Source organism: Ictidomys tridecemlineatus, chromosome 5 (genome assembly GCF_052094955.1).
Source record: "Ictidomys tridecemlineatus isolate mIctTri1 chromosome 5, mIctTri1.hap1, whole genome shotgun sequence".
In the NCBI taxonomy this organism is placed as follows: Eukaryota; Metazoa; Chordata; class Mammalia; order Rodentia; family Sciuridae; genus Ictidomys; species Ictidomys tridecemlineatus.
Genome location: NC_135481.1, coordinates 44,901,073 through 44,923,409, shown reverse-complemented (window position 1 = coordinate 44,923,409; position 22,337 = coordinate 44,901,073). Strand labels below are relative to the sequence as shown.

Genomic DNA, 22,337 nt, shown 5'->3' with positions numbered 1-22,337 from the left:
TACATTTAAGAGAATGAATTAACATGTTAATCAAGGCCATTACTTGGAGAAAAGCTTGTGCACTATTTTTATCTTTGTATTTCTTTCTCACATAACCAGATGTTCTACAATGAGGATTTTTGTAACTTGTAAAATCTAAAGAAAATACAAAGGTTTGCTAAAAATCGGGGTAGGAAAGTAACCCACTTTAACTTTTATTCCTACTGATTCCATTTTTTAATTGTTACCATAGCAAAGTGTTTATTCAATGTTTGTACAATTTTCTCCAGCAAAAGCTTTTCTACAAGAGGATGGAAATTATCACAGAAAGGTGATGTTGGAAGAATCCGCCTGGAATTTTATTAAGCTCACTATAAGCATTCTCTCCCCTGCAGACTAATAGATAGTGTGGTCACTTTTAAAACCAACCCTCATTCCTTTATTTCCTTGAACTGACTCTGATGATGATCACTTGTGCTGATGGACTTTCTGCCTGTCTTCTAGTGGCTGAATAAATCAAGTACACTTTAATGTGGAAAATGTCTTCCATGGCACTTTCTTTGGGAAACCCAGTTTTTCCAGTGTTTTCTTTTTTTATTGGAAATACTACCCAAAAAACAGACTATTCACTATATTTAGGTATTTAGTAGCATCACAACTGTTGAAGTTATGTACTTCTTGGGTACCAGTGCTAGTGGACCCATTTAAATGCCCTACTATAACAAATCCTTGATCAAATGAAACAAAAGTAGTAGTTCACAAAGTGTTTTGATGTTCAGAGCAATGGCCACTATCAGGGAAGTTAGAATTGTTTTAGTTTCTGTGGCCCTGTAAATTCAGTACACTCAGGCCATGGTTCCATAAGAAGACTGGATTAAGGGTAGCACTGGTGCTCTGTGACTTCTTACCGGGCATTCTCATGCACTCACTTTTACGTCTAAACATCTGAGCAGTTGTTTTTCTAAAGAGCCTCAATTATCTAACAAATTGTCTTAAGCTAAAAAGGTGTCAGAGGTTTCGTGTAAATAAATCTAGAAAAAGAAGGATTCAGATCTGGAAAGGTATAGGTATGTTATGTTTTATCTCTTATGTTTTTTCGTCTCTTAGCTTTTGATTAGTTAAGATCAGTCTTAAGGTGTTAAGATCTCTGCCCATGCATAAATTCTTTTTTCTGAAGTTTATTCTTTACAGTATTGATTAAAATCATTATATATTGGGCAATTTCTGGACAATTAAAAAATTTATATGAAATAGTTGCTTTATAGAGATTATAGAATTTCACATTTGTGTCTGTATATGATATAAATAAAGGACTTCAATGTGAGTGATTCACATTGTGCAAATGCTTGTTTTTCAGTTCTGACTTATTTTTATTGTTCCACCTTATACTGATATGGCAGTTTTTAAAATTAATTAATTTATTTTGCATTACAATTCTTAATATACCATTATACAATAATTTATCATATCTCTGATTATATATAAGGTAGGTTGACACCAAATTCACATCATCATACATGTATTTTGTTTAATGATGAGGGTGTCCTTTCACCATCCATGTTATTACTCATCTCCCTCCCTTTCCCTCCCACCCCTAGTTTTATGGCCCCTGAGCAGGAATCCATACAGAGTAACAGTGTGGTATAGTGAAAACTTGACTGGAGTCAATGAACAAGTTCTTTTTTGCCCAAAACTATATGTTTGAACTTAGGCTAGTCGCACACTTTCAATGTACTCTGCTCATTTTTTTTTTCTGATTATATTGGATGAATATAATTCATCAAAAATAAATTAAAACATGAAAAACAAAAACCGAAGAGACAGAAATAATAGCCATAATATTTTGGCATATTACCTTCTAATATTATATATCTTAAGGCTATATACCATTTCTGTGACATACTAACATAATTTTAGTCTTACTTCTGTTTTTCACTTATACTTGTATCATAGCATTTTCCCATGGTATTTTTCACATGCATGATTGAGAGTATGTCAAGCTTGTAAATGCACTTCAAGCCTTGGCCATTTTATTGTAGGGGTACACATTACTAAAAGGAAAACAGGATGCTTAGTTACTCAGACAAGCCTCATAGAACCCCAAAAAAAGTTGGGCAAGCCAACATTATGGCATGACAAAGCATTGCGGTCATAGTGATGATAGCAATTGACAGTCATCGAATGAATGTGCCAAACACCTTACAAACATCTCTTTGAATTATTACAACTACCTAAATTACAGCCTATTACTACTCCCATTTATAAGTTCAAAAACTGAATCTTGGCCAAGTTCAACATCTTACGCAAAGCCAGTAGTTATAAAGTAATGGTGACACTTGAAATTTCAGCTCTACTGTGAAGAGTTGAAAAGTTTAAATGATCCGTGTAAATCCTTTAGCAGCATTGTGCCTGGCACATACTGAGTACTCAATGAGCATTCACCATCATCACTGTAGCCACCAACAGCCTGATTATCCTGGTCAGGTGCATTAACCTCCTTCATCAGCAACTGATCAGTCAGTTATTTGACTGTCCTTGGATCTTATTAGCTGTGTCTATTGGCACATGGTATGGTGCATCCTCTGTTATTGGAAAAATCCAATATTTATTCGATTTCTTATTGTTTTACTTAACTCACTTTTAAACTATACCGTGAGGGGCTTACACTAGGTAATTTCTCATAGCTCCAAAGTTCTCAAACGTAAAGTTGTATTTTATCTAGTGCACAGATGAATGTGTTAATATACAAAAACATCAAATGTTATTTATAAATAATATGGATAGCAATCAGAGGCAGTTATGGGAAACCCAAAGCCAGTTGGAGAATATTTTTCCAATTTGTTAATGAGGTGTTTTCTTTAGATTTGTTGAACATCAAATACTAATGCTATGAGATAAAAAGACAAATAAATAAGACCTTTGCTTTTGAAGAGCACTACACTAAATCATAGGGGAAAATAAACATGTGTCCTGTGACCACAAATTCAAACTAAAAGCTGCTTTGTAATCATTCTTACAAATTAATGGAGTAACAAATAACTGATTTATAAAAGTAGGTTTATAACCCCAGGTGCTAAGCTTGGGGTTATAAACTTTGTATTCAAATACAAAGTTTAAAGCAAATAACAACAACAAAATAGTCCATGCCTTCCTTTAAGTTACTGTTAAGATAAGAGAGTTATTTGGAAAAGGAGATCTTCCTCCAATAATGGAATATTTACAATTTATCACTTAATGATTATTTAGAGCCTCATGACTCTAAATCCCGTTGTTTTTGAAATTTCACAAGTGTTCCAGATGAAATAAAATAGGAATAATTCTCTTTCAAAAACCTAGTTTTTTTTTCACAATTTCCTAAATCATAACCACTCCTTAAACAATAAAACAATAGAATCCACTAACCCACGTGACACCTAAAAAAAATTCTAAAGTACCTTAGAAGGTATGACCCTTCCCATTGGGGTAGAGAGGCTAGGTGGCAAGAGAGGCATTACCAGGAAACAAGGCTTATGCATAATTATTTTCTAAGTGAAAAATCATATTTTGTAAATATGTTTATTTAGAAATGTCTGTGAAAAAAATAGCTGAGGGAAAAGCATTATAAAAGACATACGTCATTTGTGTTAACATTGATAGGTCAAGGCATATGTGGCCTAGAAGATGGCATAACACAGTGAATTTCAGGCCCCGTTAGAGAATGCGGCCACCTGCCTCCCATTAATGTTAATGAGATTCTCACAAGATGGTTCTAAAATTTTAACCCCATGGTCTGCTTTAAAGCATCAAAAGTCAGGAAATTTAGAGTGAAAGCTGAAATTCCACTTTGGAACTTTCTCTCTGATGTATATACTCTTATGGAAAATGTAGTGTAAAGGGAAACTCCAAGACACCACCTTCACATTTGAGGGTTCTAGAGAAAAACAACACCGGGGGAAGTGACAGGGGTTTTGGAAAGTATATTAGATTGTGAGTCAAAAGTCTGAATTCTCCCACTGTTAGAGTGTAACCCAGAAAAGTCACTTCATCAACTTGGGTTTCTATTTTTTTTTGCAATAAAGTTGAACGGGACCTCTAGATTATGGCTAGATTAAGGTTATGCTGTCTCACTAACTTTCTCAAGTGATTGCCTGTGTATCATCCTGAAGACAAGCAATTGCTGCATACATAGAGTTCACTGGATTGTACAGAAGCAAAAGGAAAGGGTAGTGGAAGATTAGCAGACAATTAAAATGTTTCCTTCAAGAATAAAGAGCAGTTTTCCTCTTGAAATCTAAAGGCTTCGTGTAGTGTCAATGTTGTGAACAGTTGAAAAACTTATCAGGTATAGAGGGTGGGGTGGGTCTTATCTGAGTTAAATGTGTATAATGGAAAAAGTCAAAACCTTTAGAGTGAGTTGGACTTGTGCAGTGGGGATAAATTACTTCATTTAGATTCCAATTATAGTCATGTCAAGTTACCTCCCAGAATTGTTACTCAATGAAGCATTCACTTCTGCAATAGTAACTATTAGCACCCAGACAGGATGGGTAATATGATGAACACTTAAAATTATATTGTGATCCCTTAATTGTACTCATCACCTGCACTAATAATTATTACAGTCATCACAAAATATAAAAGAATAATATGGTCCTTTTTACTTACACACACATATATATATATACACAAGGAGACTTTTTTTTAGTACTTTCTAATTCAAGTTGTGCCAACATGGTGTTTAGTGAGATATTTGAATATTATTGTGCATGGCTTTAGAAGTATGAAAATATAAATGACTGAAGATCATGAGTCATTTATTAAGCTTGATTGCCTCAGGAACAATTATGTTCTACCCTTTGTGAGGGAATTAAACTCAGTGCCCTAAGTCCACCAATGAGTTGATTGTCTCTAAACATCTGAAGTGGTACTAGTGATCTGCAGAAGATGAGAAGAAGAGGGACTTAGAGAATAACTGCTGAAGTCATTCCCTGTGTTCTGCAGGTCAGATGAAGAAACCTGATTGAGAACAGCCCCTGGTGTACCAAAGTTAGAGAAACCAATATTTTGCTTTTCCTTGATGCCTGTAAAACTAATCAACTTAAGTTATGAAAGGCTACTGAAAAGAGCAGATAAAAATGATGAAAAGATGAAATCTGAAAAGTCTGATTGAACACAGGAGGATCCAGGCTAAAAAAAACACTGGCCTGGAGGGTTAGAATAGATGAACTTTTTAAAGACTCCTTTTATCTGGGCTTCTTTTATACCTCTAAAAACCTCTTCAAAGTCTTCTGATACATTGTCTTCTACTTGTGACTTCCCAGTGGACTTTAGCTTTAGGCAGGTGATGTGGAAGTCAGACTCCACCCAGGCATTGGGAGCCTTGACATGATGCCAAGGCACAGCCTCCCACCACTTTACACAGAAAATGCCCAAGGGGCCCTTTGTGTGCCTCCCCTTTACCATCCAGCTAAACACTTGCCAAAGTAAACTGTGACAGATCAGAAATGATGATTCTAACTTAACCACAACTGGGAAAGCTAATAAGACAGGAAGACTAGTTAGGATATCATACTCCATAGGCAGGCATGCTGAGAGGAAAAAAACTAAGGATAGGAGTCCTCCATAACTCAGTTCCAATACCTGTATTTCTTCCCTCTCAAATAAATGCAAAAAAGCTATTCCTCTTTCCATTGTTAGCAAGCTATTCTCTCTGTTGGAAAAAAGCATTCCCTTCTCCTGGAAAGTATGTAACGATGAATTTCTAAGAAATGAAAAATGGCAGCCATATTCACATCCAATGGATACCAAATGAAGCAGAGCATGGTCCTTTGTTTCCTCGTTAGTATCTCCTGGCTTCTCTCTTTTTAGAGCTATAATAAAAACTACTTCTTTACTGTGCATCCTGTTGGTTTATACCAACCATGTCAGGTCCATAAACCATGGTATATTAAAATGTAATAGAGTGTGTAAAGAATACTAGGAAGATATTCCAGCCCCTATCCGTTTCCCCTCATTTCACAATTTACTGCCTCCCAGATGGGTATACACAAATATGACTTAGTTATGTTTAAGGTAAAACCTTTTCAGCCACTCTTATTGTGTAGGTGCCACCCCCTTGAGAATAAAACATTGAATATTTGGGCACATTTCCGTTATAGGTGTTCACAGCCCACATATTTTCTGGACATGTAATTGTATTTATAAAATCTTTTCAAAGTTAGCCCTAAAAAATAATTAGTCTACTTTAAAAACTCAGTTACAGATGGAACTCAAGTGTTAATATCATTTGTGCCCATGAAAAGATTTCAGTTGGAAACAGGACATATCAGAATAGAAATAATATTCTCTCACCCTTCAGTACCACTTTATTCTTGTTATTGCAAACAGAGAAAATGGTAGATTGGAAATTACACTGTCAAAAAATTGGACCCTGATCCCCACATGAGATGATGAGCAGGGACGATGTTCTGTAAATGTGAGTCTCTTTGGGCTCCACTTATCCATGTGTCAGACAAGTAGAGTGTCTCCTGGAAATGCTATGAAATCACCCTTGGTTATGGACCTCAGGAAACAAGAGTCTAGTCGGCAAGGCACGCTACTAGCAGTGACCTCAGGAGCTCAGTTGTGCTGGATTGCAAGCTCTGAACACACTGTGCTCAGGAGCTCCACAGAAAGAGCAGCTCCATTGCTCAGGGAAGAGGCCTGGAGGGCTTTGTAGAAGACTCAACTTTTAATCTTGATTTTTGAAGACTGAGAAGATACAGTAGGACTGGTGGGAGGAGGGAAAAGGGGAGAAGAGGGCTTTCCAAGTAGAAGCAACTACATGCCAAAAAAATGACAAGAGAGAGCAGGTTGAACCCAGAGGTGAGGTTGAATCCAGAGTCCTCTGTGACAGGAGCAACTGCGCAAGCATTAGGCAGGAGCCAGGTCACGAAGGACTTGCTTTGTGCAGTGTGAAGGTATTTCATCCTACGCTGTGGGTGAGGCAGAAAAATTTAAGCAGAGGTGTGGTGTAATTCAGCTCGCCTCTTTAAAATTTTTTTATTTCTTCTTTTCAGATACACATGACAGTATATTTTGGTATATTATACCTATGTGGAGTATAACTTCCCATTCTTGTGGTTGTATATGATGTGGAGTTACACTGGTCACATATTCATATATGAACACAGGAAAGTTACGTCTGATTTATTTTACAGTCTTTCCTATACCTATCCCCCTCCTTTCTCTTCATTCCCCTTGTCTACTCCAATGAACTTCTGTTCCTCCCTCCCTTCTCCCTTATTGTGTTTCAGCTTGCTTTTTCTTTTTTCTTTTTTTATTGGTTGTTCAAAACATTACAAAGCTCTTGACACATCATATTTCATACATTAGATTCAAGTGGGTTATGAACTCCCATTTTTACCCCAAATACAGATTGCAGAATCACATCGGTTACACATCCACATTTTTACATAATACCCTATTAGTAACTGTTGTATTCTGCTACCTTTCCTATCCTCTACTATCCTCCCTCCCCTCCCCTCCTATCTTCTCTCTCTACCCCATCTACTGTAATTCATTTCTCTCCTTGTTTATTTTCCCATTCCCCTCACAACCTCTTATATGTAATTTTGTATAACAATGAGGGTCTCCCTCCATTTCCATGCAATTTCCCTTTTCTCTCCCTTTCCCTCCCACCTCATGTCTCTGTTTAATGTTAATCTTTTCTTCCTGCTCTTCCTCCCTGCTCTGTTCTTAGTTGCTCTCATTATATCAAAGAAGACATTTGGTATTTGTTTTTTAGGGATTGGCTAGCTTCACTAAGCATAATCTGCTCTAGTGCCATCCATTTCCCTGCAAATTCCATGATTTTGTCAGTTTTTAGTGCTGTGTAATACTCCATGGTGTATAAATGCCACATTTTTTTTTATCCATTCATCTATTATAGGGCATCTGGGTTGGTTCCACAGTCTAGCAATTATGAATTGTGCTGCTATGAACATCGATGTGGCAGTATCCCTGTAGTACGCTCTTTTAAGGTCTTCAGGGAATAGTCCGAGAAGGGCAATAGCTGGGTCAAATGGTGGTTCCATTCCCAGCTTTCCCAGGAATTTCTATACTGCTTTCCAAATTGGCTGCACCAGTTTGCAGTCCCACCAGCAATGTACAAGAGTACCCTTTTCTCCACATCCTCACCAGCACTTGTTGTTGTTTGACTTCATAATGGCTGCCAATCTTACTGGAGTGAAATGGTATCTTAGGGTGGTTTTGATTTGCATTTCTCTGACTGCTAGAGATGGTGAGCATTTTTTCATGTACTTGTTGATTGATTGTATGTCCTCTGAGAAGTGTTTGTTCAGGTCCTTGGCCCATTTGTTAATTGGGTTATTTGTTGTCTTATTGTCTAATTTTTTGAGTTCTTTGTATACTCTGGATATTAGGGCTCTGTCTGAAGTGTGAGGAGTAAAAAGTTGTTCCCAGGATGTAGGCTCCCTATTTACCTCTCTTATTGTTTCTCTTGCTGAGAAAAAACTTTTCAGTTTAAGTAAGTCCCATTTGTTGATTCTTGTTATTAACTCTTGTGCTATGGGTGTCCTATAAAAGTTGGCTCCGATCTACATATTGTGGGGTCGGGCTTCAGCTTGCTTTTTAAAAATATATATTTATTTTGGTTGTTGATGGACCTTTATTCGTTATTTATATGCAGTGCTGAGAATCAAACCCAGTGCCTCACACATTCAAGGAAAGTGCTGTGCCACTGAGCCACAACCCCAGTCCTCAGCTTGCTTTTTAAGATACCTTATTCCAATGAAATACAGGGAATCTGTCTCATATCACTCAGGAGAGCCAAAAGGTTAAAGAATAAATCTTTGCATCATTATTTTTTTATGTAGTGTAGGGGAAATGATCTAGTTAGTCCGGATAAAGACTACAGAACTCAATGCTCATTACTTGGAAAGAATTACGTGAGAATAATTATAAGTACTTCTGTCTGCCTCACTCCTAACCCTATGACTGCCAGGTATGTATGAAATTATAAATCAGTCTCTTGATTTCTATTCTGAGGATTAAGTAAGACAAAATGGACTCAAAGAAGAGATGACATGACTTTGGGTTGGACCTGGAACACATACTTCTGTATTAAAGTCTTACAGACCTGGGGAAGGACATGAGTTCTGTAGGTAAAATGGGAAAAACTGACCTTTTCAGCAGAAGACACCCAAGCTTCCTTGAAAACAATCACAAGGAAAATCTCATCTACTGAAATAGGTTATGGATATTCTTCAGAAAAAAATCTATATTTTTTTCCTGAAAATTTTTAATACCCATCCTGGAGTCAGAGAGATATAGAATATAATCTCATTATTTCATTTTGCCTCACCATGCTTCTCAGATATTGCATTTTTATATGTTGAAGGTCTATACAACCCTACCTTGAGCAAGTCTATCAGCACCATTTTTCCAAATTTATGTACTCACTTTGTGTTCTGTCCCGTCTTGGTACCTCTCTCTCGGTATTTCACACTTTTTCATTATTGTTGTATCTGTTATGATGATCTGTGATGTTTTCTATTACTCTTGGCATTGGGGGCTTCAAGAACAGTGTCCATATGACAGAACTTCACACCAATGAATGTTGTGTGTGTACTGACTGTTCCACCAACTGGCTATTTCCACATCCTTGTCCTCTCCCCAGGCCTCCCTATTCTCTTAGCCACAAAATATTAATATTAGGCCAGTTAGAAATCACATACTGGCCTGTTAAATATTCAAGTGAAAGGAGGAGGCTCTCACTTTAAATCAAAAGCTAGAAATAATTAAGTTTAGTAAGGAAAGGCACATCAAAAGCTAAACCTCTTGAAGGAGAAAAAAAAAAAAAAACATAGCCAAGTTGTGAATGTAAAGAAAAAGTTCCTGAAAGTGCTACTCCAGTAAACACATGAATGATAAGAAAGTGACACAACTTTATTGCTGATCTGGAGAAAGTTTTAATGTTCTGGATAGAGGATCAAACCAACCACACATTCCCCCAAGCCAAAGCCTAATGCAGAGCAAGACTCCCGCTCTGTTTAATTCTCTGAAGACGGAGAACAGTGATGAGGCTACAGAAGGAAAGTTTGGAACTAAAGGAGGTTGATTGGTGAGGTTCGAGGAAAGAAGACGTCTGCGTAACATCAAAGTATAAGGTAAAGAAGTGCTGATCTAGAAGCTGTGGCAAGTGATTCAGCAGAACTGGTGAGGTTACAATGATGTGACCACACTCAATGACAGATCCCGTGTGGATAAAACGGGTCTTCTAGCCTTCTTTTGGAAGAAGATGCCTTCCAGGACTTTCATAGCTACAGAGCAGAAGTCAGTACCTGGCTCCCAAGCTTAGGAGAGCAGACTGACTTTCTTGTTGGGTTTTGTGTTGGGCTAACACAGCTAGTGAGTTTAAGCTAAAACCAATGCCTATTTACTATTATGAAAAACTAAGGCCCTAAAGACTGATACAAAATGGGTTCCGCCTGTGCTCTACAAATGGAACAACAAAGTCTGGATGACAACACATCTGTTTACAACATGGTTTACTGAATATTAAGCCCACTGTTGAGACCCACTGCTCAGAAAAAAAAAAATAGATTCCTCTCAAAATATTACTTCTCAGTGACAATGCACCTAGTCACCCAGCAGCTGTAGTGGAGATGGACAATGAAATGAATTTTGTTCTCATGCCTACTAACACAACATCCATTCTGCAGCCCATTGATCAAGGAGTAATTTTGACTTTCAAGACTTATTATTTGAGAAACACATTTCAAGTCTATAGCTGCTGTTGATAGTGATGGGTCTGGGCAAAGTAAACTGAAGACTTTCTGGAAAGGATTCGCCATTCCAGATGTCATTAAAAACATTCATGATTCACGGGAGGAGGGCAAAATATCCTTGTTAACAGGAGTTTGGAAGAAGCTGACTTCAACTCTCATGAATGACTTTGACGGTTTCAAGATTTCAGGGTAGGAAGAAAAAGCAGATGTAGAAATAGCAACAGAACTCACAGCATTTAAGTGATAAAGGAGAGCTTAAAAGTTGGCACATGACTGTCTTGCATTCTGATTTGCATTCCTTTATTCCACAATCATTGACTAGAAAGGGCCATTTCTGCTTCTCTTGGTATAGGTTATTGTATACATGAGTTTCAGAATTACTGTTTTGAGGCAATTTCATGACAACTAATGAGACAAACACCATGCAATGCTCGAGAAAATAAAATCCTGAGGCATAAAAGATTTGTGCTAAAGAAAGTGGTCTTTACTCAGTAAAGACTACACCAAATAAAATCTACATAAATATCTCCTAAACAAAAACATATTTTCTTGAGATGCTCTGTTGCTTCTATGCCACTGACTACAGAATTATGAAAAATACATACTGCTGTTTCATGGAGAAAAATTAAAATTTAAGAAAGCAATACCAGTTCTACCAATGACAGAAAAAATCATTGTGCCACAGGTAAGTCATGGAGCGAACTTACTTCCCTCTCTCAAATTGCTTCCAGAAATTCATCATGATCACTATGAACATATAGCCTTGATGAAGAAGTTTGAAAGATCGATGTTAAGTGAAACTTCTCATTGTTAGTATTCTGACTTATTTCTTATTACTTTTATTGTTTTGAAGGTATTGTCATTCTAAGTAGCTCCTTTACTCCCCTGATTTGGAAAAGAGTTAAATTTAACTTGCTGCAGGCAGGGAGATAGCTTCTTGTGAAGGAGAGAGAAAGAAGAGCCAAGGGATGCTTATTTCTCTCTCTCCTAATGCTACTATCTCTCCAAACTTACTCTTCTAAGAAGACGCCTACCCACCCTACCCCCACAGGTGGTACCAAAGTTTAAATTGAAAAAAAAAATAGCATCTAAAGACTACTGTCCACAGGGCTTGGTGGAATAGAAGATTAAATAAATCTCATACATAGATTCAGAGCCACTATTTGACAAAGTTGTAGAATAAGGACAATTTTCATCTAAGACTTACTCTCTTCAATTTAAATATTGTCTTCTCCTGTTTTCGGCCTAGTACTGATGTGTTGTACACTAGCTGTCTAGACATGTCTCATTCATAACCCACAGAGGTTCCTTTTGTAGGCATCCATCTATGCTCTGGAATATTCCTGCTAACCCTGGTCAGAAATTATTACACTGGATCTTTTTCTCTCAGGGTTGATTGTCTGTCTTCCCTAACTGGAAGGGACCTTTGTCTGCTTTTTTCACTGTTGGGACCCAAGCACCTAGAATAGTGTCTGTGTGTGGGTGCATGAACAAACCCACCTATTTCATGATGTGTCGACAGTCAATAAGGGCTGAAGTCTGAGGTTGCAGAGATCAATATGGCTGGCAGGAAGGGTTGCTTTGTTCTACAAAGTGTGGGAAAACATATTTTAAAAGTTGAGATATTCATTTAAAAATCCCTTTTCAGATTCTCTCAAAAAAGTAGAAGTTTTGCTGACAAGTTTCTGATCTCTCCTAAATGGAACATGGCTTTCCCACTTCCCTGTTCACTTACCCACAATAAGATTCCCCAGTTCCAGCATGGAGAAACAAGGAATAGAATTTTAGGACATTGAGATGCTTACACTTGGCCCTTAATGACCTTATTTATTTATTTATTTATTTATTTAAAGAGAGAGTGAGGGGAGAGAGAGAGAGAGAGAGAGAGAGAGAGAGAGAATTTTTAATATTTATTTTTTAGTTCTCGGCGGACACAACATCTTTGTTGGTATGTGGTGCTGAGGATCGAACCCGGGCTGCATGCATGCCAGACGAGCGCACTACCACCTGAGCCACATTCCCAGCCCAATGACCTTATTTATTGATGATATTAGAAATTGAGCTTGTGACCCTAGTCTTTTAAATATTTTCTTTCCATCTAATATATTTGAATTTGACTTAGAGACTTTAAAATATATGATGATATAGTTGGAATTTTCACATGTTGTGGTAAGAGAAGTATTTTAGGCTGGAAAAGCTTCTAAGTCACACATGGGGAGGAGGCCTTTTCTATCTGTGCATAGTCCCTGGGTGTGGGAAGAATTCAAACCTCTTAATTCTTCTCATTGTCAAGATTCTTTTCCCCCAAACTCAGAGTTCCTATAATGTTCTTTGCTTCTTAATAACACTTTTCTTGAGCTAGGTTTGTAGCTCAGTGGTAGAGCGCTTGCCTAGCATGTGTGAGGCAGTAGGTTCAATTCTCAACACCACATATAAATAAGGTCCATTGACAACTAAAAAAATAAAAATAAAAACACTTTTCTTTAACTGGACATGATGCCTGTAATCCCAGCAACTTGGGAGGCTGAGGCTGGAAGATGACATGTTTGAGCCCAGTCTGGACAACTTAGCAAGACAGTCTCAAAATAAAAATTTTAAAGGTCTTGGGATGCAGCTCAGTGGTAGAGTGTCTGGCATGCCTGAGGCCCTAGGTTCAATCCCCAATACTGCAAATACATATTTTAAAAAACATAGTACCTTCTTTTGCATTTGGACACTGTTATTTCCCATAGAATTATTAAAAAGTCTTACTGTTTAAGTCACTTTGAATGGGGTATTTTTTGTCATTAAGTTCATATGCAATGAAACTTGGACACAATCTACTTAGCACAGCGTGGAAGTACCCAGTTAGAAACCAACTAGTGATGGAGAAAAGCTAAGGTCCTTCAGGAAGGCACTCAGGCCTGAGAGAGGTATTGTACTCCCTCTTTTCACTGGATGAGAACAAATAGAACAAATAGCTAGTTTGATTCACCTTTGGGGGAACCTGCTCACTACTGAAAGTCATTTCTCAATATCTGATTGGGCTGAGTACCAGACTATTTCACAGAGATTTCTGCTAGGTATATGACCATGGAGAGGAACATACAGCAGCAGATGAGTGGAACTGTGACTAAGCCCTGCCCAAAATGATTTACTGACCAAAACCAAATTAGTTTAATATTAAGCAAAATAATTTTAGTAGTTGAAATGTATTATGCTTGGAGATACTAGTATAAAACTTTAGCCTCAGAATCTATAGCTCATGTTCATATTCTAAACAAAGTGTTATGCTTAGGAAAGCTAATATCTTTCCTTTTAAGTAAGTGATATCCAATAAATGCATTTTTGTTAAATAATTTACATGGGTCCTTTCCCACATTTACATCTGTAACAGAAAGCAAGGCGAATGAAGTTTCTGCTTTATTGAAGCTTACATTCAATTGTTGTATGGTAGACAAATGGGTAAAGAAATAATCTGTCAGAAATACAGAGGCTGTAGGAGGAAAAGGGTAATTACCAGGTTGTGAAGGGGAAGTGGGTGACATGTCAGATGGTGAGGTATGTTCTTTTCTTTATCAGGCCAGAGAAGATGGTATTTGAAAAAGTGAAACCTCCTTATTAGACAGTCCCCACAGCATGGCTTCTTAATTTGTAGGTTCAGACTACATATCTCATACCATTGATTTCCTGAGCTGTCTTGTATGTTTTTTCCCAAGGCATTTAGCAGACTGCCAAAGGAGTTGTGAGTGTGAAACAGTGCATACGTGGGTACTTATGAGTTTATTTGAGTCCCAGAAGAGCTACTGCAAATGCTAGTGGATTTATTTTGTTTTGGAGTGAGGAAAACGTGATGGGAACATGCCAAAGCTTATCTGGCTGTGGCCCAAGTGACCACATCTACCAACCTGCCCTGTACTGTTCCAATTTATATCTTTGTCCAGGTGTAATTATTAATATCATTCCCTCTCACTCTCAAAAGTGTCCCAGAAGAAACACAAGATTATATGGTCACTATTAGCTCTGTTTTCAAGAAAGCAGTGTGGCAGATGTAGCAAAGTGAGGGGTCTCAAGTGCTTGTAAATCCCTGCACTCAGATTTACTGTAAAAATCAATGGGTGCACTCAAAGCTATCCCATTATACAAAGAGTGTGATGAAAAATATCATTTTAATCATAATTATTTTCTCTCTCACAGCCAAAAAGGAACATAAAATGGAAGAAAGCCATTTGGAGAATGCACAGAAAAGGTAAGAAATTCTGACTTACTTGCAATTCTTTCTTTGAGAAGACATTCTTTATCATCATCATCACCATTATTGAGTGTATTCTCATTGCTGTGTGACCATCCATCTCCAGAACCTTCTTCATCTTCCCCACCTAGAACTCTGTACCCAGTAAGCACTGACTCCTTATTTCCCTCCGCTGGTCCATGGCAGCCATCCTTCTACTTCCTGTCTCTGTGACGCTCTACTTTAGGGACCTCATGTAAGCAATGGATCATGCAGTGTCTGTCCTTTTGGGACTGGGTTATTTCATTTCCACAACGTTTAAGTAGCCATTCTTTGGACTCCATTTGTTAAAATCATGCATCCAGGAACGGTAGGGTTCAATTGGGAGCTGGGGTGAAAGCTCTGTTACAAGACTTGGGGATATTTTTCCCAAGAAATGGAGAATCATTCAGAAGTGACTTGCCTCATGCATGTGCTGTGACACTCTCCCATCCATTTGCATCTCCTCCACTGCTCTGCTCCTGGGCCACTTCATGGAAGTTAGGAACAATTTGATCCTTTACCACTGGTTTAATCCAATTATTACAAACACCTAGGAGAACTCTATCTTTCCTCAAATATAGTCTACAAGATTTTTATAGACAATGGGACAGATGGAAAGAAGGGACATCTTCAGCATCTGGAAAATCCCCCCAGAATTGGGAGACACCTCACGGGTCTTCTGTTCAGCCTCACACCCACTCCAGGCCTCTTCCCTGCTCCTCTCTCTCTCTCTCTCTCTCTCTCTGTCTCTCAGTAGACACCAGAGTGAGACCCTCCATCCCAGATAACCTAGTAATCATGCATGATGAGCCCTTGCAGGTCTTTGCTTAGTTGACAGGTTAGTCGGCTTGGTTGTCCCTCCCTTTTTGAAGTGACTAGAAACAGACACAGCCATTCTCAAATTCAGGGCAGAGGACTGAAATATGTTTTATCAGGACTGATTTGAATAGTGCTAGAAGATTAGGTGAGAACGTAGGGGTAGGGAGCAGCCTGTAAGGAAACCATGAGCCTCATAAATAGGTGAGGAGAAGAATTTAAATCCAAATGAACAAACTAGAAATGAGCCATTTTCCTCTGCTCTAGCCACAATTTTTGAGTGTACTGAAAACCCCCAGACAGTGCCGTCTGCCCTGCTTTGACAGGTGCCAACATCTTGCCCCGCTTCTTACTGTAATTGCCAAGAAAATTAAAATTCTGATGAAAGCAAGATTAAGGCACATCTTGTAGTTTTCTGAATCATGAGTATCAATCTGTCATGATAATCATTGAAAACTAAGATGATTACCTGGTTATGTTTTTTGATTTTTGTGCCCCCTACTGTTCTTATCCGACACTAAAATTTCCTTCCTGGATATATAAAATGAGTATGTGCCTATGTTATAGAAATAGCTCATAGAGAAGAGACTGGCAACAAGGACACACTGGTATTGGACCAAATAGAAATTTAGCTGCAGGGTAGATGTCAAATTTCTAATCCTTTTTCAAGTCTGTCAGTAAAGGAAAAAGGGGCCCACCTTAGAGAGGCCGAAGCTGCTGCTGTGCATTAGCTATGCTGAGGGGAATCGTAAATTTTGGTTGTCAGCGTTTTCCGTGGCTTTGTGGCGAAGGTAGTCTAGCTTTCATGTCATTCATGAAATATGTCAGATGCCATCTTTAATGGAGAAACCACAGTTGTTTGGTTATACTCTTTAAGGAGGTTGTGGTCACTGTTGCAATATTCGTGTGAGATTTAGTAAATTCTTATGTTTTATTCTCAAGAGAAACAGTTTACTCTGAGGCTAAGGAATATTTGCTTTTCCTAAGCAGATTCTGAAGGCATGCATGTAAACCAGTAAGTGGATGTGTTCCGCTTTGGCATCCCAACGCTGTAAAAGTAGAACAGTTCATTTTGCTATGGGCTCTTTGATAAAATCGTTGTCTGTACTCTAAAGATGTTTGGCTGAATTTAAATGATACAGATCAGACAAGGAATTATAGCATGAGGGAAAAGGAGTCAGGGACTAGCTCAGGGAGAAATAAAAACATTGTATAAAACAAAACATATGATTAGAAATCAATCTTTTAAAAGCCGAATGCTTTTTTAGAGTTATCTGCTGACAATTACAAATATCAAAACTTATCATTGATTCTTTGTTTCCTGTCTATTGGAGAAAATTATCCTAGTGGCTAAATATCAGCAGTTTTCTTGCCTAGATTTCAGAAGGTTTTCAACAATCAGTCTTCTGTGAATCAAAACTGAATTTGGAATGAAGAGCGATTTGTCTGGGGAGGACAATAGTCTAGATCTTATCAGACAGTTGTGGGTTCATAGTCTGGCTTTGAGTTTTTTCTTAAAGGGGTTACACTGAAATCAAATGAGGGACATCCTCTGAGCAACTTCATCTTTGTCAGAGTTGCAGAGCCCAGAACCACACCATGCTCTGGGACTCTGTTTGCCCTGATTCTTCCAAAGGGGGGTAACTTGCTTTCTGCATTCCCAAAGCAGTTACAAAAACATCTGGAATTGGGTGTTTCTTTTTAGTTTTTATCCCCATGCAGAGGAGCAAGCAAGGACTCACAGGGAAAGGCCAAGGGGACAGTGGCTGACTTTAGAAGTTTAGAAGTGGGAAAGGGAGGTCCTGGGATGTTGACATGCTTCTCTCAGGCTCCATGATGACCACCATCCAACAATCATGCCATTTTCTGAAGCAGCGCCCGTATTTGCAATGTCTCCGTCTCACAATCTAGACTCCAAGGAATGCTGTGGGTGATCCATGAATCTCAGTGATGAGACTCACTGTGCTCATCACTATGTCCTGCTTTAAAATAACCTCTTCATCTAAATTCAGAGAACAGGAGATTTTCTCTTCTCTGTTAATGCACAAGTCCATCTGTGTCTGTATTGAAGGTGAACATAAAAGAAGAACTGATGGGGAGCCCTCCTGGGGTGATGAATGTTCTGGCTCTGTATGATAGAGAGGGCAACTGTGTCTAAGGTAGAAATCAGGAAAATGACTATTTTATCTAAGTGCCTTTGTCAGTGAGCATGAACCACAGAAGGGAAGAACAGAAAGAGCATTTCCCCCAGGGAGTCAGGGGACCTGAGTTCTAGACCCAAGTCTGTCAATGAATGAAGTCATTCAATCTTTCCATGCCCCTGTTTTCTTATCTGTAAAATGAGAATATTAAAGTCACTCCCTTTCAATTCTAAAGTCCTACGACCTTACAGGAAACTTATGTTCAGCTGCTTTCGGAACTCTTCCCTTATGTGTTCCCATACTGCAGTCAGTATAATTTCCATTTTGAATATGCTGTAGAGTGCGCATTTGGTTTTATAAGTATTTTGACTGCCACAGCATTAGAAATCATGTCTGGGCAGAGAGTGGACTTTGCTACTTTCTTTGATTACTGGTTGGAATTATCAGAGAACCCCTTAAGAGATTACTACAGCCCTTGCCTCTCTCCACGTATGCACTTCAGTCTTTTAATAACCAGGGTCCAAAACTCCCTGACCAGTAGTTTTAATTTGCATTAAAAACAGATTTGTTATTTACAGAAGCACAAAGAATTTATGGGACTCAGAGCTGTAGCTCCAGCTTGGATCTCACCTAATCGTAGCCATGGAATCAATTAACAGTTCATCTGTGAAATGTGATAAAATCTTATGAGATACATATTGCCCAATAACTGAGAATGAGATGAAAGTATGCTCCATAATAGTAATGGGACTTCAGGGTTTTATATGTGCCGTTGAATAGAGTTCCATTAGGAACTCAGTATTCAGGACGGTCACAAAAAAAAAAAAAAAGAAAAGAAAAGAAAGAAAAAGAAAAAAGACACTGTGTCTGAACAGATGATAGGGTATTGAGTAATAAACCTGGCCAGCCACTCCTGCTTTGATTAGTTTCCAACACCCCAGAAAAGGGGGCTATTTAAGTGTTCTTGCTTGTGGCAAATGAGCTTTGTGGCTTGGGGTGGGTGAGGGTAAGAGGGAAAGATTGAGTTCAGAGCTAAAAATTGCTGCAAAGCTAGTGCCTCCAAGGAGGGCTGCTTGGGAGGCCTGGGAAGTCGGCTACACAGTGAGGTTCCACGGGGTAGGTCTTAGTGATATCTAGAAATCTACTCTGGAAAATCTGAGTTCTTTTCTGATCGGATTGGAGATCGTTTCTCAAGATCAGAGGTGATTTTTCATCCAAACATTGCTAGTTTCACAATTATATCTATTTTTGTTTGTTGGTAGATTGTGTCTTTATATGGTATCAAGCATCTAAATGTAACTCTCTTAAAGATCATATAGTCTGAGTCTCCTATTGTACCCTTGAGAAAACTGAGTCATAGATACTGAGGGTTCAATGCAAGATAACAAAGCCAGAGTATGCCAGAAAACAGATAGAACTGATTTTCCTTGAAACATTCAGCAGTTTAGTTGTTCCCAATGGACATCTACCTGACTACTACTAATGCTATTGAGTCAGTATATCATCAGTCTTGTAGTCATTAAACACAAAATGAAGAGCAGGTAAGCGACATGGATTTGAAATGAAGAACAAACTCAAGAAGTTTAACGTACATACTTCTTTGGATTATATGTGCTGTTTTTTAATAGATATAAGAAGTTTCCCCAATCAGGTGGTACTTATTGGCAAATCAGTTTGGACAAATTAGTTTTCTGAGGCTTAGGGTATACTATAGTAGCCACGAGCCAGAACTCATCTTTAGAGAATAGGTGTGTGGCAAGCTACCCGCTTTTCCACACCCTGGTGGGTTTGGGTATTGACAGTTTCTCATCGTCTACCTCTCTCCATTTTTTCCCCTTACCTGTTGCAGTTTTGAGACAACAGTAGGATATTTTGGAATGAAGCCAAAGGCCGGTGAGAAGGAGATCACACCGGGCTACGTGTTTATGGTGTGGTATGAGTTCTGCAGTGACTTCAAGGCTATTTGGAAACGGGAGAGTAAAAACATCTCTAAAGAAAGGTAAGGTACTAAAAAGCATTAATGCTCCTCAGACATTAATTTCCAACCCAACAAAGTGTGTATATTCCACACACGCCCAGGTTTTCTTTTGGATCAAGTGGACATCCAGGAAGGATTATTGCCTCAGGGTTCCTAGGGCAATTGGGAGAAAGCTTGCTGTCCACACAAGCAGATACGCTTATACAATCTGATAAGTTACACTTTCTTAACCCCTCCTAATTACTAGCTAGCAAATGAAAGGAGAGTTGTGCTAATTTGCAACAGATTGCTTCTCTGTGTATTTTCATGTCCGCCCAACCTAAATGAGGCAGCCTCGCCGTCGCAGACAGTACAGACAAATAAAAGTGAATGCTTTTCCCATTAATATACTGAACTTGCATCAAAGGGAAATCTCCGAGGCTCAGGCCACACTTCACACAGTGTTGAAGCCCCGCGCTGGATTTACAGCGTCACTTCTGACTCCCCGTATCCTGCTGAGGACATCAAACTGCACACCGCTCAGCCTCCTTGCAGCCTCCTGATTTTATTAGTTGGGGGTAGAAGAAAAAAATTGGCCCTGAATATAGGCTGTGTGTGTGTGTGTGTGTGTGTGTGTGTGTGTGTGTGTGTGTGTTCATTCTCTCTAGAGAGACTGACATTGGCCCTGTTTATCAAAAAAGAAATTATTCTTGTGGTTAGACTGCTGCTTTCCTATAAAGGGTGACATGGATTTAGACTTCCACTAGCTCTAGAAGAACAGATGTATGAGAACATCATTCAGAATGGCCTGGAAGGAGAAAAAGTTCCACAAAACAAAGGAGACAATTCATTTAATTATAGAAGCTATATCTCACATAACAGTGAGACCTAAAATGACATAATTTCTGTTCTTCACTTTGTAATCAAAGAAAAGTATACATCCCATATTCTTAAACATGCACAAAACTTATACTAATGTTTGACCTTTAAGCACTATTTTAAGATCATTGTTTTTAAGACTTCTAAAACTTAGAGATTTTTTAACCCGGTATTAATGAGTCTCTAAATATTTTCTCAAGGAATCTTTTTTTAAAAAGCCATTCTTTCCAAGGAAGTCAAAGAGCTTTAAGAATGTTTATCAATACTGGGGCTATAGCTTATAGCTCAGAGGTAGAGCACTTGTTTAGCATGCATGAGGCCCTGGAATCAATTCCCAGCTCCACCAAATAGAAAAAGAAAGAAAAAGAAAAAAAAAACAGTTTATTGACATGTCTTTCCATAATTACCTCTTTGGGAATATGGGAATTAAACTGGGTATATTTATCATATAGATAAATCAAAGAAAATTTAAATCTATAGCATGGCAGGATAAGTATGGTTGACAATAGTTTCACTTTTCAAACTAGCTAGGAGAGAGAATTTTGGATGTTCTCAACAAAGAAATGATGAATGTTTAAGGTGACGGATGTTGCAGTTACCCTGACCAGATATTACACATTATGATACATGTATTGAAGTATCACACCACCCCCCTAAAAAATGTAATTATGGACCTCATAAAATCTAGAAAAGTCAAGGGGTATGTTAAAAATGGGTTGTTGACCACATTATGAAAAACATTCTAAAATTCTTGGCACCCAATAATGCTTATCTGCTTATCTAGCCCTTAAAAGTAAGCTAAAATTAACTTCCACAAAATCGATTCTTAATGAGAGAGGTAGAGTGATCTCCTCTTCCTGTTTCAACAGGATGGCAGTGGGCCCACTGGCTCTCCAGGTCCACACAGAAGGCTTGGAACCCAGCAATGGGTTCTGACTGTGCAGCTTTTGATAAGGAATTTGCATGTCCCATTTTGAGCATAGTCCTTAGCGAGTTTTAAAAATGGTCCAAAAAAATAATAAACAAACAAACAAAAAAAAACAGCAGAGTGGGTAATGGATTTCATTTCATGTTAATAATCTTCTGTTGAAATATTGAATTGTATTCCAAATTAAGAAATTTCCCCTATCAAAGAAGTTAGACCAAACTAATTGTGGGTGTTATCTAGCCATCTTCAGAATGACTTTTTCGCTGATTCCCTACCATCGCATTTTCAGAGTAGCTTCCTGGGTACAGCTAGTAAATTGCCTGTTTCACACTCTGTAAACCAACACCTTTAAAGGGTCACGACTTCACAAGACCCTTTTCAGTTCTCATTTAGCAGTTTCAGGGTCTCTTCTTTCTAGCCATGCTTTGTGAGATAGATCACCAAGGTTTCCCACCTAAAGCGACATCTCTGAAAGCTAATGACAGCTTACAAAATATTTTTGGAAGCAACTTGTTTGGAAAAATCTATTAGTAAGGAAACAATAGCACATTATGTATATTCCTGTTCGACCAGTTAAAGTGATTATCCAGTTAAAGTGATCACCCAGGTTTTCTTG

At 38.3% G+C, this 22,337-nt stretch overlaps 1 protein-coding gene across 16 annotated transcripts in view; it reads left to right on the top strand.

Moving 5' to 3' along the window:
• Fmn1 (formin 1) overlaps window positions 1–22,337 on the top strand; it is a 395,944-nt gene that overhangs the window by 340,713 nt on the left and 32,894 nt on the right. For all 16 annotated transcript variants that reach the window (XM_078049877.1, XM_078049880.1, XM_013363695.4 and 13 more), the window contains 2 exons: window positions 14,925–14,976; window positions 19,807–19,956. In XM_078049877.1, the coding sequence (XP_077906003.1) occupies window positions 14,925–14,976; window positions 19,807–19,956 (202 nt within the window). The remainder of the gene's footprint in view (window positions 1–14,924; window positions 14,977–19,806; window positions 19,957–22,337) is intronic.